Here is a 16,489-nt window from a genome sequence, read left to right on the forward strand (position 1 = left end):
GCTCTGCGCATGCGCCCGCCGCCCGCTTCTATTGGCCGAGCCGAGCGCCGCTGCGCACCCCTTCTCCCGCTCCCCCCGACCCCTCCCCCCCGACGCTGAGGTTCCGGGAGCGCTGAGGGACTCCGTTCCTCCCTCCGCCTCTCGCCCCGCGGGGGCCGGGGGTGAGTATCCGCCTCTCGGTGTCCCCTCCGCTCCCCTCGTTCCCATCTGCTGCACGGACGGGTCGCGAGCCCAACGGGGGACGAAGTGTGCGTCGTCCTATGGCGTCCGGGTGCTGTTGAGGGGATGGGGGGGAGCGCCAAATGGCGGCGCCGCCCGCCCGCGCAGTGCTGCCCTCAGCGCCTGCAGTGCTGCCCGCAGCGCCTGCTGTCGTCTGTAGGCCGTCCCCGAGCTGTGTGCCCGCTCCTTCTGTGCTCAGCCGCATTCCTTGTTTATTAAACCTTTGTGTGTGTTTCGATCGGTTTTTTATCGTATTTTACCCCCTTGGAGCTGCCCACATCGTGAGGGCTCTGAGGGCGGTGGACGCTCCCTGAGCTGTGTCCTCACCTCACGAAGCAGCCCCAGCACGGTCACTTATTTCCTCAAGCCCTCGCTGTGTATCTGTGTGCGTTCCCAGCACTTCACCAGGAGCAGATTTCCCTCTGACATCGGTATTTCTGCTGTTCTAGGTGACGGGGAAACAGCAGCATCTCCACAGTGTGCTACCTGGCTTTGTTACATTGATCGTTACAAAGCATGGAAGATCCTGTTTATCCCAGCACGGTGCACAACTTCCTCCTTTACCTCTGAACGTTTGTATTTCCCACGAGCTGACACAGACCGAGAGGATCGAGGCATGTTTTGAGGAAAAGGTTTTCTACTCTGGCATCTGATCCGAGCTGCCTTGAAGGAGCATCCTGCCTGCATGGACAGGGCAACATTTGCCTGTTCCACCGCCTTTTTTCGTGACTACAGCAGTTCAGCTCAGGGCACGTGCCCCGCAGGACACGTTGACTTCATCGATAAAATCGAATCGTTCACTTATTCGGACTTTTTTCGGGATTATTTGATTCCCAACCAGCCCTGTGTTTTCTCTGAGAAATTCACTGATGGTTGGGGCAGCAGGAGGAATTGGGTGACTTGGGGTGGGAAGCCCGATTTCGATCATCTGCTGCAGGAGTTTGGTAAGTCATGGTGTTTTTGATACCTCATTGAAACATACGCTGAATGAAAACAAACTTCGTTTTGTTCATTTAAAAATTGAACCATTGGGCAAAACAAAATGATTTCTACAAACTTTGATTTGAAGTTAATGCACACGTTTTTCTGTACTTTTTGTTTCATTCGTGTTCTAATCTTGAATTTATATCCTTAATGAAATAAAATCAAAGTATTATTGATTTATAGAATCATACAGTCATTTAAGTTGGAAGGGACCTTTAAAGGCCATCTAGTTCAACTCCCCTGCGAGGAACAGAGACATGTGCAGTTGGATCAGGGTGCTCAGATCCCTGTCCATAACCATACTAATTTGTATACCTGCCTGACTTTAACTTCAGGAACGGCCTAACACTTAATAATAGACAAAAAAAAAAAAAAAGGATTACTACTTACAGTGAAAAATCTCAGAACAAGTCATTAGTCTGTAAGTTACTGATATATTTAACACGTATCAATTCCAAATTCATAGTGCAGTTTATTAAGAAGAAACTGAAGATCACATTAAGTAAACATCCTATGGTCTGAATCATGTTTGCCCAGAACTGTGGTATCAGGAGTGAGTGCAGTGCAAGCTGTTGTTGCTTTATGTATTTGGGCTGTGCTTAGCATGACAGTGCCCAGGCATTAGTGGTCTCTAAAGTTGATAAGGTTAAAAGAGCTCAGTTTCAGCAATATAGAATCATTAAAGTTGGAAAAGACCTCTAAGGTAATCTACTCCAACAATCTACCAACCTCCAGCATTGCCCATTAAACCATGTCCCAAAGCAGTTACTCTGTTCATGAGCTTTTCTGTTCCCATTTGAGTTCAAAGAGTTTGTATTTCAGGAGAGGCTATAGTACCTGTTGCCAACTGTGATGTCAAGGAATACAACTCTAACCCAAAAGAGCAGCTCCCCTTCAAGGAGTACATAAGTTACTGGAAAGAGTACATTAAAAATGGCTACCGTTCATCTCGAGGGTGCCTTTATCTAAAGGACTGGCACCTGAGCAGGTAAGAAAGCACTGTGAAAACCCCTGTGTGCCACACACAAATGAGAGGTACTGGGGAGCCTTAATTCTTGTCTTTTTACTGCTCAAGTGTTCAAATGCTGACAGTGCTATTTGTTAGCACCTGGCCACTGAAATCTGTCCTGTATTGCACTGTTCTTGGGATACTAAATACAGTGAGAGTCTTAAAGAGATCACTGTTTCCTGAAGAAGCTCACATTCTTGAGCACTGGCCTTTCCACTTGTCTTTTAAATGACTGCAAGCTATGCAGGAGCCATGTGCCTGTACATTTGTCTTTTGTTTGACTGCTACTTCTTAAAAAGAAGGGTAACATTATAATCTTACATAACTCCGTGAGCATTCTCTTTTATTTTTTCTTGAACAGGCTATAATCCTTTACTATCCATTTTCTTTTCTGTTAACCTTCCCAGCCATTAAGACTCTTCAGCCTGTGCAGCTTTGCTTTACCCCAGCCTGCTGCTTGTGAGGTGCTTGCACTGTCCATGCCTGGCTAGGAGTTTTATACCTTTTCATCCAAAACTCTTCCTCCTTAAATGTGTCCTGCTTCTAATCCAACTTCCTTGTTTTCAGTTCTGGTTCTCACTTTTGAATGTGCCGCTGACTTAAAATAAGGGAAATTAGTCAGTGCCCACCTCCCCTTTTCACTTAACACAGGCACCAGAGCAGTGGCTTGCTTCAGAAAATCTGCTCATGTGGCCTTGGTGGGAAAAGGGCAGCATGTACTGTAAGAAGAGGCCAGGCACTTGTTAAAAGCCTACAGCCTGGCTAACCCATATCCTCAGTCTGTCATCTAATTTGACAACTGGTCTTGCAGCCATCTCATCTGAAGAGAATGTGTTTACTAGAGTCTGTCTTTGTCATAATTAGGATTCTTCTAAGTAGCTAACCTTCACAGCTTTCCCAGGAGGCAGAAAAGCACTATTGCATATGTTTTTCAATGGAATTCGGAGCTGTAAATGAAATAAAGGAGAAGGAAACAAATATTAATGTCCTGCTAGAGACCTAGTAGGTCTCTGCTTCTAGATTTGGGGAATTTAGGTAGAGGGAACAGTGCTTCATTTTTCTGAGTCCCATGTCCAATGCATTATCTTTTGAAGAGCTTTCCCAGAGCAAGATGTTTATACAACCCCTGTGTATTTCTCATCTGACTGGCTGAATGAATACTGGGATGCTATAGCTGTGGATGATTACCGGTTTGTCTACATGGGACCTAAAGGTTCATGGTAAGACAGTTTGGTTTTTGTCATCGTTACATACTCTTTTGTTGTTTGTTTGTTTTTTAAGATTAATTTTACAGGGGATTATCACACTTTATTTCAGGATATCATTTTGCTGCAGAGGAAAATGCAGCCAGACTGCACAGTGCTATACCTGAACACAGCAGTCTTGTTTCTCAAGCAGATGATTAGTTTCTGGATGTGATCTGTCCTTATTCAGTCAGCTCAGGTGCTTTTGGACTGCAGAAAGCCCTGAGTAGTTTCCACAGAATCTGTAAAATGATCAGCTGCCTTACAAAATGTTCTAGAGATGAAAAGCCTTGGGGAATCGTCAGCCTCTTGTGACTTGCAGAGCCAACAGAAGCCTCGGAGGGGTGCTAATGAGTTGGTCAGGTTATTTTGCAGGTGAAAGATTGAGGTGAGCTTTGGCGGTACTGTCAGTATTCCCAGCAGTTCACATCACAGGATCTGCTACAGTTGAAAAACTTATATGACAGATTCAAAATTAACTGATGGAGAACCACTGGATATAAAACACTGCAATACCATAGCGTGAAGATGCAGTGGTCACTTAATACCTAAATCAGTCAAGATTAAATTAAGATGACAGTTTGGAATTGGGTTTCTGCAGTTAAGGTTGACTTCTGTGTGTTTGATTCTCAAAGATCTTAATTCACTGTAAAGATTTTAGGCACTGTCTTTACTTAAACCTCTGATTTGTCCCTCAGGACTCCATTCCATGCTGATGTCTTCCGTTCCTATAGCTGGTCAGCTAATATATGTGGGAGAAAGAAATGGCTGCTCTACCCCCCAGGACAGGAGGATTACCTGAAAGACTGCCACGGCAACTTGCCTTTCGATGTGACTGCACCTGGTCTTCAGGACAGGAGTGTTTACCCTCGCTACAACCAAAGCCAACCCCCTGTGGAAATTGTGCAGGAAGCAGGGGAGATAGTTTTCATCCCCAGTGGATGGCATCATCAAGTTTACAACCTGGTAAGATAACTGGTACCAGCATTTTCATAACACAGAGAGATAATCAGGCTTGAATCAGAACAAACTGTAATTGCCACAGTGTTTTGTGGACGTTGAAAGTCTGAGCTTCAAAAAAAATTTAGAGAGATTAATGGAAAAGTCTTTCAGTAGCTACTCAAGATGGCAGCTAATAGCAGCCTCAAACTCAGAAGCTCCGTGGATCACTGACAGCTAGAAAATACAAAAGCACAGAAATGAAAGATACTGTGTCTGCTCTCTGTTTTCTTATGCACTTCCTTATTAGATGCTACTCATCACTGAGAAATAGGATATCAGTTTTGTTTTCTAACTGTAAATTGCAGATGACTGTTGGAAAATGCTAACACACTTGTCTTTGTGATTAGAAACCACAAACAAACAACAACCTTGTTCCCTTTCTCCCCCACTCTGCCAGTCCCCACGTTTTTGCCTCTGTGAAAAGCTTGATGTTACAGCTGTTCTCTTGCATTGTGCTACTTAAAGATTAATGACTCTTTAAACTATTCCCTCAGGAGGATACCATTTCTATTAACCACAACTGGGTGAATGGCTGCAACGTAGCTATTATGTGGTGCTTCCTGCAGGATGAATTAGCAGCTGTCCAGAGAGAAATCAATGAGTGGAAGGACCCTATGGATGATTGGCACCTACAGTGTCAGGTATAACAACATATTGCTGACTGCCTGACCTGTCATTAGAGGATCAGATATTTCAGGGGTGCATTGTAACACTTTATTATACCTCTAAGACACACAATCTTTAACCTTATAGCTGGAATTAGGATATGATTCCTAGGTAAATAGGAACTGGTGACAACTTCATTTCTCAGAAAATTTTACTTGAGTAGGATGGGGAAAGGCTTGTTTCAGTACATATTTGCTATGTCATGGAGATTAGGATGTTGTCTGAAAACTAATGCTTCAGTGTCTCTTCTTCAGCTATCAAGGTTAGCATTAATGTTGGGATCAATCAAAGTAGTAATTAATGTCCCTTTTTTAAAACATAAGTGCTTTTCCATTTAAAGAACAGAAACGACAGATAACGAGCTATGGTTATTTACAATTCTGGGTAGCTACTAGCTCGATAAATTCAGTCCCTGTAATTCTTACTGTAAATAAAAGAGTTGCCTCCATTTCAGTACCATTTTTTTTTCCCCTAGTTGATCATGAAATCTTGCACTGGTATAGACTACAAGGAGTTCTACAATTTCCTCAAAGTCATTGCAGAGAACAGGATTTCTATCTTGGAAAACGGCCTCGATGATGAAGCTTCAGCAAAGAACACCCCAAAAGCTGCTATTTCCACCTTGGGTATGCTCCATGCAGTGTTTGATTTGAAGAGGACTGTGAAAGTGTTAACATCTCTGAGTGCTAATGAAGATTTCAAGAAACTAGACCTGACCTCGCTTTCTCCACCTCCGGAGGCATTGCTCCACCACTTGAAAGCAGCAATAGATACAGCACTACTCTAACTTCCTACCTGTTCTGCTACTTGTAAAATGGGTGTTTGTAGAAGAATGACTCCTCCCTGTTTGACAGCTGTTGCTATTCAGGTACAAAGAGCCTTCCTGTAGAGTGGGGAGAGAGTATATTCCTAAAATGTAGTTTTTAAATTTGAGCTTCTGGAACAATTAGGAAAACAACTCTTAGCTAACAGGGTGGGAAAAAAAACCACTGTACTCTGATAAATGAAGGCCTGCTGCTGAGTATGAATTCAGGGAAAGGGGAACAGCAGTTCTCTGTGGAACAAGCTTACATCTGACAGAGCTAAATACTGAGACTGAAGTGGTCTGCAGCTTATTTCTACTACTGAAAGCACGGTATGCAGACAGCTAGCCTGCACTGCAGGCTCCTGCTAAATCATTGCAGGTCACAGCTAAATTACTGTAAGACCTGTCTTGTTTCCAGGTGTAGCTTAGATTTCTTATTGCTTCCCCTGAAGCCTAAGCTGTCTCAACAGCTGTAGCTTAGGTATGAAAGAACTGACTACTGGTTTCTTACACCGTGGCATCGCTAAAGCTAAAAGTCTCAGGTATGCTTGGCTTTCATGTTGCTCTAGGGCCTGCAGGACTAAATATAACCTACAAAGAAGATGAAGTCCTGCTAGCAACTCTATCATTAATAATTTAACAAGCTCAAAACCTCATTTCTACGTGCTATTTCAAGGCACAATATTCTGTCAAGCAGAGACTTGATTAATCAGGGAAGCTAGCAAGTAACCTTGTATTATCTCCTTGAAAAGCCATGCTTTTAACAACAAATGGCACTACTGCATGGTTACAGAGCACAATTTGCTACCTGAATGCTACCCTTGAGCTCTTTAGAGCATTTCTAGTGAAGTACCCCTCTTGCTTTTACTGGTTGGCAAGAAAACCTAGAAGCACAAATGGCTGCACACTGTTACCTTAAGTTGCCCCTTTAGGGCTCACTTGAATTATTGATCAAAGACTTCCTGAATTTTTAAAGAGAGTTGATTGGTGAGAGCAACAAACAAACTTAGGAGTCTTCAATAGGCTGAAAAATCTCCTTGTTTTCTAGATAATCCTGTGGAGTTTGTACATGCATGCATTTCGCATGTCCTATTTTGTAGTAAGTAGAAGTTCAGCATTTTGAGTAGGAAATGGTGCTTGAAAGTAAAATATCCAAAGCATGGAAAAATGCAGTATAAAGAAAACAGCCTTTTTTAAAACAGCTGTGACTACATCTCTGTGATTCAGCCTTCTGGCAGAGTGTTTTTTTGGACTGAGAAATTGCCAGTTTTAGGCAACTGAAATTAAAAAGTTCACAGCTGTCACTTATGTTTTACACCCTCCAAGGCAGGCAGCTGGAGCTTCTCTTCCTTAGAAGAATGAGATTTCATAAAGATAAGAAACTATTTTTAAGCTGATGATCAGTGTAGTGCTAGGAAGGCATGGTTTTGGTCACGTGTTTCCCAGTCTCACTGCATGCTGTGTAAACTGGTATTGGCACCATCCACTTTAAACACCCATGGAGCTCACTGCAATTTTAAAAAGGTTTTGCTTAGCTGAACATTACTTTTCATTTCACGTCAATGCAAGTCAAGCTTTTACACTGAAACTGCTATCTCAGTATACCCAGGGTGAGTTCAGACACTCAAAACTGATGGTATAAATTTTCTGTGATTCAAATTCCAGGCAGCAATTCTCGGGGAAGAAACATCATCTCTGCTATTAGTTCCTCTTCCCTGTGAAATACTGATAAGAAGATAGGACAACATGGTAGGGTAGCTAACAGGTGTTCAAATGAAGGAAGGTGAGTCACTACCACTCACTCTTACTTTTCTTTTCCCTTTGAGCTGTCCCTGCACTACAGCATCTTGAGCCCTGAAAATGTGTGACAGCTCTCCTTCACAAGGGCTTTTAAGGCATAGTGAGGTCAGTGTGAAACAATGAGGAAATTGAGTTTAATTGCAGCAAATTAGCTGAAAGTTTCAGCTACGTTCTCCATACTGATTCTGCAGGGAAAAAGAGCACAGGAATTTATTGGTTCAGCCTCTCTTCCATTAAGAAACTGATTTGCAGTTTAAATTCTTCCATCCCCGTGAATAATCAGGGCAATAAGAGAGCCATAGATCTACTGAAGTTAAAAAATGAATAAGTAAAGGAAATCCACACAAGAATCTGAAGACAGCAACAAGGTTGAAATAAGGAAGCCTGGAATCTCTCAAAAATGAAACAGTTTTATTTAAATACAGTTACTGTAAAACATACATTAGGATGCTCTTACACCAACATATTAACTGTTGTAACCAGTGTACTATTTATTAAAGCATAATACTTAATGACAAACAGGAAGAAACAGTCTGTAGAGTTTTGATTTGTTTTCCTGAAGCCACAGACCTGGACCATTTAGAAGTTAAATGGTTAAAAATAATAATAATAATAAAAAGCAGGATAAAATCTAGTTCAAAAGAGCTTTTGCTCCAATACACAATCCACACATCAGTATTTTCATCTGAGAGCAATAGCATACCAAATATCCCTTTACCTTTTTTAAAGGCAGGATTAAAAACCAGGACAATTCTAATCTGATCTGTGCCCCACTGGTGTCAGTGGGTGTTCTGTCAGCACAAGGCTGTGCACCCAGGAAAACCAATGTTTCTGCAGCTCTGTCAGTGCAGAAGGCCAAATGTTTTTGTGTTTTCTCACCAGTGTTTGAGATCTCTTACCTTTTAGGCACACGCAAGCCCCTGCAGAATTAGAAAGCAGCACCAAACACTTTCGAGGTGCAACTGTGATATCCCTGAGATGTAATAGGAGTTGGTGAAGTATAAATTTACATTTAGAAGTGTTTTGAAACAGAGAAGTTAATCAATAGCAGCATTATGGTGCAATGGAGAGGTACAGAATTTGGCAAAGGGAGGAAGACAAGTGGAAAGATCTTCCTCTTGGGGATGCAAGAAGAGCCACCTCATTCCAGGAACATGTTTAGGATACAGACAGTCTCTCTTGTCCATCCCACGTTTCTACCATCCACGAGTCCCATCACAAAGGCTCTTCAGGCTTCGTTTGACCGCTTTCGACTGAATAATCTCCCTTCATGTCTGTTTACCAGTGCAAAACAAGCACAGCCACGGAGAAAACAGTTAAATGGAGTTTCAAGGGAAAGAGGTGGATTGCTGTTTTCAGGATCGTGAAATCAACAAGGGCAAAAGAAAGCTTCTCCACTTTCCAGCACAAGCTGAGGTTGCATAGAAGGCTTTCAGCCCACGGCACTTGCACGTCTGTGCTTTATAATAGCAGCTAGCCTACTAGAAAACCTAGCAAGAGCCCCTCCTCTGGAAAATAACCATCCTTCCCCTTCTTAAAGGCATCTGGAGCAGCAGTGTCTTGATTCCTTCTTCATCCAACAGTGTTCGGTCAAGAAAGCGTGGCAGGAAGGATGCTCCCTGCTGGTCCTGGGGCTCAGGAGGTGTGAGCCACGTGGCAGTTCTCTCTTTGGTGGAGTCTCATCTTTTGTATGTGTTCATAGCATGACTGGGCAAGAAAGAGAGCAACCCATTTAGAAGTTTTCAAGCTTCTTATCAAGTTTTTATCTCTTGCACATACAGTGAAGCTACAGTGCCCCCCAGGACAAGATGAAGTCTGCGTACTATAATAGTAAAAGTATTCTCTTGACTAGAAGGAAAATAACCTGTGCTAGGGATATAAAAAACCCTCTAAAATTAAATGAGTGTAGAGAGCATCAGTGTGTCTCTACCATTCAAGAAAGGTCTTCCCTATGGCAGCTTGTAACTGTCACTGTTAAAAACTATTTTCTTACCTCCAATGCTGTTAACAGAAAGTCGTACAATCCTCCTTGATTGGTGGGGTCCATCAAGTCTCTGATCAGATGGATTTCAGCTCCTAGGTGCTGAATTCTAAAGAAAAACACCATGATTAGAACAAATCTCTGAGCACCAGCACTTACAGATATGTATCTGCAATCAGATATTATCACAGAATTGTAGGGGTTGAAAGGGACCTCTAGAGATCATTGAGTCCAACCTCCCTGCCAAAGCAGCTCTCAGCCCAGGTTGCACAGGTGGACATCCAGGTGGGTCCTGAACATCTCCAGAGAAGGAGATTATGGAGAAGGAGAGAGAGATCTGCAAGTCCATTGCTGATTCCTTCAACATCACCTTGATCTTCCAAAAGCTGAGTCTTTGAAGTACCCTGTGTGACAGGATCTCAGCAAAGATGCCTAGCCCTAAGAAAATTTCAGGTCCTCTATTTTGTGCATTCAGTCCCCCCCCTTCCTCTGTCATCTACAATCAAGAAAGCTGCCTACCATACAAACCTGGATCATCCCATAGCAAAAAAAATAAATAAAAATTAAATAAGCACTTTCTGGATTTCAAAATTCAGCTCCAAGTTAGAACATTTCACCCTTTTTTTGGCACCAAGAACATCCAAGTCAGTCAAGGACTTGGGCTCAAACCTGCCAGAATAAAAAAGGTGCAGTTTCATTCTGCTGGATGTAAGCAGGTTCCTGCAGTTCCAGTAAGAGCAGCACAGACACAGCCTCTTTGGCAGAACTGTTACAATTACAGTCATTCCTACATGAGGAAAAACTAATTACTACATGGTCAGTATTCAAGACATTCCTAGTCTCCAAACTGAACCACACTGCCTCACTGAGAACAAAAAGTGGAGAGATTTCTCATAGCTTTATGAGGGCAGAAAGCAGTCAGCCCTTATCTGTTCACCCTCAAAATACAGCATCAACTAATCCATCAGCCTTTCTATAGCTCTTCCAAATCCCTTGAAAAAGAACTGAATACGATTAACATCTGCAAGAAGGGCAGCAAGGTAACCAGAGCACATTTCTTGCACATTTGCAATGGATGGAATAAGACTTTTTCCTTTTGAAGATCTGTTCTTCCATCACATCTCTCTCAACCCAGTGTGCAGATAATTCCCATGACAGTCTCAGCAATTGGCCTTCAAAGACTTCATATTCTTTTTTTTGTATAATAACTTCGGATGCCAGTCAGACTGCATTTCTCATGACAGCCCTGAACCATTCTCTGGGACAAGAGTTGGACACCTAGGAAATCCCTAGCCATATCATATCGTGACCAACACCACTAGAGCACAGCTGGCAGATTGTAAGACACAAGAACCCAAATACAACTCAGCAGGATGCACATTAAAACACAATCCTGAGTTTTACATTAACCTTATATGGCTTGGAAATGTAGATGCCCTTTCTTGAGTTGAGTTAGTTCACAACCATGGGATTGAGAAGTGAAAAACACCACTTACTTAGCTCGTGATACAACATACATCAGTAGGGGCAAGAGGTCATCCATGGGAAGCTTGTATTCTTTTTCCACCACTCGGGACACAGTGCTCTCTATCTCTTCATATGTCTTCTGGAGGATCAGCAGCTTTTCCCGGGGATCCACTGTGGTGCTATCAGTGTGAAAACAGGTATGTCAAAGGTGTTTCCACTACACAAGTCAAGAGATAAAGCAGTAGCACTTGAAGATACAAAAAGACACCAAGTAGACCCTCACGCTACAAGAAGCAGCATGCTGATCATCTCAAATGGCTGCACCAAAGAAAAAAGTCAAACAGGATGATACCAGGAGGTATCAGGAGGGACCAGTTGGACTTTGAGTCTTCCCATGAGCACCCTCGTGCCACCTTTCATTTTACATGAGTCACTCAAGTAAAACTTCAGGGTATGAAATGAATCCCTGGGCAGCTCTATCAAGAAAACTGCTCTTGCAAGGGAATAATACAGGTAACGTATCTATAACATTGCCCACCACGTCCTGAAAAGGTGTATGTTGTCCATGCTGCTTTCATGGAGAGACTCTCACCAGGGCTAGAATACACAAAGACCTCAGAACTTCCATCTGATGTCTTTCTCAACACTTTTCTGTACCATATCGTCACTCCTACTTGCTACTGTAGCACTATTCCCTAGACTGGCCCTCAAGACAATAAATCAAGCAGAGCTTCTTGAATCAAACTCTGTTTTTCTAACTTTAACATCTTGGAACACCATACTGGCAGGATATCCCTCACTTAGCTCCATCCATGTGCCCAGAGCAAGGGCTTCTATCATGACCTGGCAGAAATAGCCAGGTCCAATCTGCTGAGCACATTCACATGAGCAAACTCCTTTCCATCACAGCCAGATTTCATGTAAGAATGTCCCAGCAAAATTAAGTGGAGATATTTTCCAAGGAAGGATTGTGTTTAAACACTTTAAATATTGTCTTGACATCCTGGGGGAAAGAAAGAGTGAGAAGTTGAAGATGGTGACTTACATCAACTTCTGCAAACACTCTGTGGCAGACAGAAAACACTTGTCTTTGATCAGGGACCGCCTCTGCAAAGGAGACAAAGAGTTGTGTCTCTGCCAGAGCATCTCTCCAAGAGCCACCCCATGCCTCCTCAGTGCTGGATGCAAAATAAGCATATTTTCTGCTCACAAGGGGGCAAAATAGTGCTGTTTTATATAGTGTCACTGCTGACAAGTGGAACTGTAGATATTTAAGTGTGCACCAACTCAGGTGTCTTTGAAAAAGCCACCAAGCAGAACACTACAAAGCAATCCTATGCAGAATGCTTATTCCCACCCAGGGCTGTTGATATATGGTAGTTGCAGATGGTAACTAAATCATCACACATCAGCTAGCTACCGAGTGCAGTGCCTCTGTGCTTACTTATGTTAAGCTCCACCATGAGCTGGCACCAACATGTACCTCCACACCATCTCTCTAACACGCCAAAGTTAGCTTTTTAGGGCTACTTCTTACCTGGTTGGTTGTCAAGGTGAGGTCTTTCAGAGGCCAAAGGTGTCTGAAATAAGATTACAGAAACAAAAGTTTTAAAAGGCAGATGTCTATGTCTCAACTCCATCCTCAGCCAGACTTCATTATTAATGCCTCCTCATTGAAAGCCTTACAGGTACAATATGTAGAGTTCTCTACTCTCACCACATGGCTACAGGAAAAAAATAATAGCTCAGACTTGTTGACCTGAATGTAGGGTTGATTTTACTTATGGATGGAAGCCTAGGAAAGACTTAGCTAAAGCTAACAGTGGATCAAAGTACTAACACGTTATACCTTCATTCCTTTTGTGCCACCAGAGCTTACCCTGACTGTTAGCTTCCCAGCTGATATCAGTAGGATGCATCCTGAAGTAAAAGAGGTCACTTACTTCTGTACATCCAGAAACTCTAGCAGCTTGATGTCAGGAAATAGACTTAGGTCCACAATCCCTTGACAGTAGAGGTCATCTTCCCTTTCATGATAGAGCATGTAGAGCATGAAAAGCTCGGGGTAGAAGCAGGGCAAGATCAATGGAAGGACCACACTGTATGCCTTCTGGTCACTACAGCAGAGAAAAGAAAAGCTGAGTCCTGTAGTGAAGTCTATAATCTTGATAAGACCAAGAGCTATGCAGATACACAGGAGCCAGCATAAGAAACAACTCCTAGGACTGCAAAATCTGCAAAGAGCACTTGTTATTTCTTAAGCAAGAAAGAAATTTAATAGATGAAGCCTCTTTCCAGCTGCTTACCATTCCATCAACCCCTTGAATTCACCCACCCCACAAAGGGATGTCTGTAGATTACAGTGGAAAGAAATCCAGACCAAGTTTGGATAGACACAAAACAAAGATATCTCTACCCACCCCCAAAAAGCCTACACTTGTGTCTCCCACAATTACTCCTAGCTTCCTATTCTAAGAATGTTGTGTCTTCTGCCTTTTCTGCCAAATTTCCAGCTCCCTTTTTCCAAACCTGACTTTTTCTTGGCAATGGCATCGAAATCTCCATCCCTGGAATAAGCAAGCTCCTGAGATAATGCAAAGCACATGGTAGTTCTGGGGCTGCTGTCTTGCATACAGCTGTGCTCCTGCACAGTAGTTCATGCGAGTTACCTTGCAAGGCTGTGTTCCATACACCTCCAAATCCCCACATTTTTATTCTGCTACAGAACGCAATTAGGAGAAGTTGCTCTCCTGGAAATCACTGAGAGCTTTGCAGTCATAGAGAATCGTGTGAGAAGTAGACCTGAGTCTACTTCTACATACTATATGATTGCACAAATGAAATCATATTAGCACTCACTGCGTTTTAGAAGACACCTCATAGGTTCAAGCAATCTAAGGTTAAACTATCCATGGTGACACATACCTTACCTCTCCATCCACACATTTCACAGGTGGTTGACCTTTCTGTTCCAGTGCCAGATGGAGCAAACCCCTATAACATAAGCGGAACCAAATTGTGTTTCTCTGAAGACGTAGTTTGTGCTTCTAGTCACTCTGTTTTCTTCTACATTGAAACCTCTATTAAGAGTTTTACAGAATGATTTCTGGCTCCAGGAGCCATTCTCTATTACCAGACTAAGTATCACAATTCAAGGGCATTCTCCATCACTAGCAAAAGTTGCCAAAAATTAACAAGTGCTTTAAAATATAACTTCTGAAGACAAAGGCAGTCACTCCAGAAATCCTAACTAGTCTTCATTGAGCACCCTCTTTTTGTATTCCCACTTAAGAGAGACGAGGTTTTGTCACCTGTCACACCAGCAAGTTCTCTAATCCATCTACGAATGTTGAAGTTTTGTCATATTACATACTGACACAGTAGTTTGGGTTTACTGTTATACTTCCAAGCCAAAACTGCCTAATAACAAAAAAGGACTGGGGAGATGTTGCCTGCTCTTGGTACACATGCATCACTGTAGTAACCTTAGCCAGGAGCACAGCACAGCAAGGTGGTTCTCTCTCCCACACTGCAGCTGAAAGGCCTTGAGTCATAAATGAAGCTTTCCAAGGTATGGGCTGAGCTCAGAAACTCGTGAAGTTTCATATCACCCAACACTTAGGTCATCAACCCTGTTGTACTGTTCATGAACAGATTCCCTCTACTAATCCATCTCACGACACAGACATATAGCAGATGAACTGAGTCAAATCCATCTCGTTCCCATCAGACTGCTCTAGGACAAGTAACTCTTGCTGGCAGCCTTCCTCAGTACTCAAGGCTACACTGATAACAGCTTTTATTCAGCCTAGCTTTTTTAAGGCAATATCTTACTCCAGTATAGTTAGAGGCAGAGCTGAAAAGGTATTCAAGCAACAACACAGCCCCAGTCATACCTTTGATCCTTTCCTTATGTACCCATGGGCACATGCACATGACTGAACAACCACCATTCAGAGTTACTACCCAAACCAGCCAAACCTCAGTGACATGCTTACACTGCACGTTCTTAATTCCTGTTGAGTTGAGGCACGTTAATCTGAAATCACTTTTCACTCAAATATAGATATTGAGAACCACACTGCTTGCATGCTTTGATATACTTTGCTACTCTTGTTACTTATTCATATTTGTGCTTATCTAAACGAAGTATACTATGAGTAAGAGCTCATTACACAGCCATATTTCAACGATGCTTAGTCACATTAAAGCCATACCCCATGGTCTGTGTAATGAGCAATGGATGTAATACAATTCCAAGGTCCATAAGAGCTTAGGTATTTCTTTATCTAACACTGTTTTGAAGCCTCCCAAAAAGTGTAGTTTGAAATAAAACCATCCCAACACAAAGGAATTATCCCAATGATGTACTTTGTACACCCACTGGAAATGTCTCCGACTTCTTTACTTACTGGTAAAACTCCCATATTTTCTTTGCATAGTACTTGACTTCCTCTTGTGCCATAGTCAGCAAGTGTCTGTTGGCCCCAATCCCAGAATAAGTTGCCTGAAAAGCTATTGTCAAGGCCTTCAGCAGCTTTCCCAGTGGGTGCAGAGAAGAGTTCAATGCCTGATGATAGAGCAAAGTTAAGGTTTACAAGTCAGTCTTTGCCATCAGCAGAGGAGAAATACTGAAAGGCAACCCAGCTATCCTTTGCCAGCCAAGGAGAATAAACCTGGAGAGACAGATTACAATTCTGGTCTATTTTAACTGCCAAAAGCCCAATCTCCTTCCATAAATGAGCTTAACAGATCTTGCTGCTGTGATGATCTTTGCTGTGATATGCAAAAAAGGGCAAAGGCCTCAAGGTAAGCCTGACTGAGTGAAAAACAGGAGTTCACAGAAGTGGAATAATCATTTCCAGCTCCTGGTTACTTCCGAACACTGTTTGAGAACCAAGAGTAAAGCTTTATCACCATTTTCCTGACCTGTACAGAGGCATACAAAATGAATGTCCACAAAGCATGGGAGAAAACCCTCTTCTTCACAAACAGAGATATTCGCACTCATTTTAGTCACTAACTGCATTGCTGCTGCTTTCTATTAGCATACAGAAGTTACTATGACTTGTGTCTGTATTTCGTGGACAGACACAGATCTTTTTAGATCTCACCTTCTCTAAATAGTTCTGTAGTGACCCCAGTTCATGGTGCTGGACAAGCTCTTCAAGAATATCTTCTGTCTTCCAGGACCCTTCCTCAGCCCCCCTGAAAATAGTAAAGAGGTGAGAAAGGAAAGCCATGTAGGCCAAATCCAATCGGTATTGTGGGTGGGACACAAAGGGGGAAATGGAACAAAGGAATTTTACTTT

The 16,489-nt window shown here is 42.6% G+C and overlaps 2 protein-coding genes across 6 annotated transcripts in view; one reads left to right on the top strand and one right to left on the bottom strand.

Moving 5' to 3' along the window:
- Positions 1–75: 75 nt before the first annotated feature.
- JMJD4 (jumonji domain containing 4) lies at positions 76–5,935 on the top strand. Its single transcript, XM_065744849.1, has 7 exons — positions 76–161; positions 669–1,163; positions 2,026–2,191; positions 3,307–3,432; positions 4,155–4,422; positions 4,953–5,099; positions 5,600–5,935. The coding sequence occupies exons 2-7, from the start codon at positions 905–907 to the stop codon at positions 5,909–5,911; spliced, it is 1,278 nt and encodes a 425-aa protein (XP_065600921.1). The 5' UTR covers positions 76–161; positions 669–904; the 3' UTR covers positions 5,912–5,935.
- Positions 5,936–8,123: 2,188 nt separating this feature from the next.
- The window catches only part of ALS2CL (ALS2 C-terminal like), a 62,117-nt gene continuing 53,751 nt past the window's right edge, over positions 8,124–16,489 (bottom strand). For all 5 annotated transcript variants that reach the window (XM_065744855.1, XM_065744850.1, XM_065744852.1 and 2 more), the window contains exons 18-26: positions 16,292–16,385; positions 15,590–15,747; positions 14,103–14,171; positions 13,121–13,294; positions 12,715–12,757; positions 12,223–12,284; positions 11,207–11,356; positions 9,723–9,819; positions 8,124–9,436 (exon numbers count right to left, since the gene is read on the bottom strand). In XM_065744855.1, coding sequence (XP_065600927.1) covers positions 9,365–9,436; positions 9,723–9,819; positions 11,207–11,356; positions 12,223–12,284; positions 12,715–12,757; positions 13,121–13,294; positions 14,103–14,171; positions 15,590–15,747; positions 16,292–16,385 — 919 coding nt within the window. In that variant the 3' untranslated portion in view covers positions 8,124–9,364. The remainder of the gene's footprint in view (positions 9,437–9,722; positions 9,820–11,206; positions 11,357–12,222; positions 12,285–12,714; positions 12,758–13,120; positions 13,295–14,102; positions 14,172–15,589; positions 15,748–16,291; positions 16,386–16,489) is intronic.

Source organism: Cyrtonyx montezumae, unplaced genomic scaffold (assembly GCF_038088225.1).
Source record: "Cyrtonyx montezumae isolate F1298 unplaced genomic scaffold, pur_monq_1.0 scaffold_32, whole genome shotgun sequence".
NCBI lineage: Eukaryota > Metazoa > Chordata > Aves > Galliformes > Odontophoridae > Cyrtonyx > Cyrtonyx montezumae.

What these genes read in the sequence shown, in the direction of transcription:
- JMJD4 (XM_065744849.1), top strand. Translation starts at nt 905, where the DNA reads ATGGACAGGGCAACATTTGCCTGTTCCACCGCCTTTTTTCGTGACTAC. An exon ending in ATGGGACCTAAAGGTTCATG is followed by an intron (nt 3,433 to 4,154) that starts GTAAGACAGTTT and finishes TTTGTCCCTCAG; the next exon opens with GACTCCATTCCATGCTGATG. An exon ending in ATTGGCACCTACAGTGTCAG is followed by an intron (nt 5,100 to 5,599) that starts GTATAACAACAT and finishes TTTTTCCCCTAG; the next exon opens with TTGATCATGAAATCTTGCAC.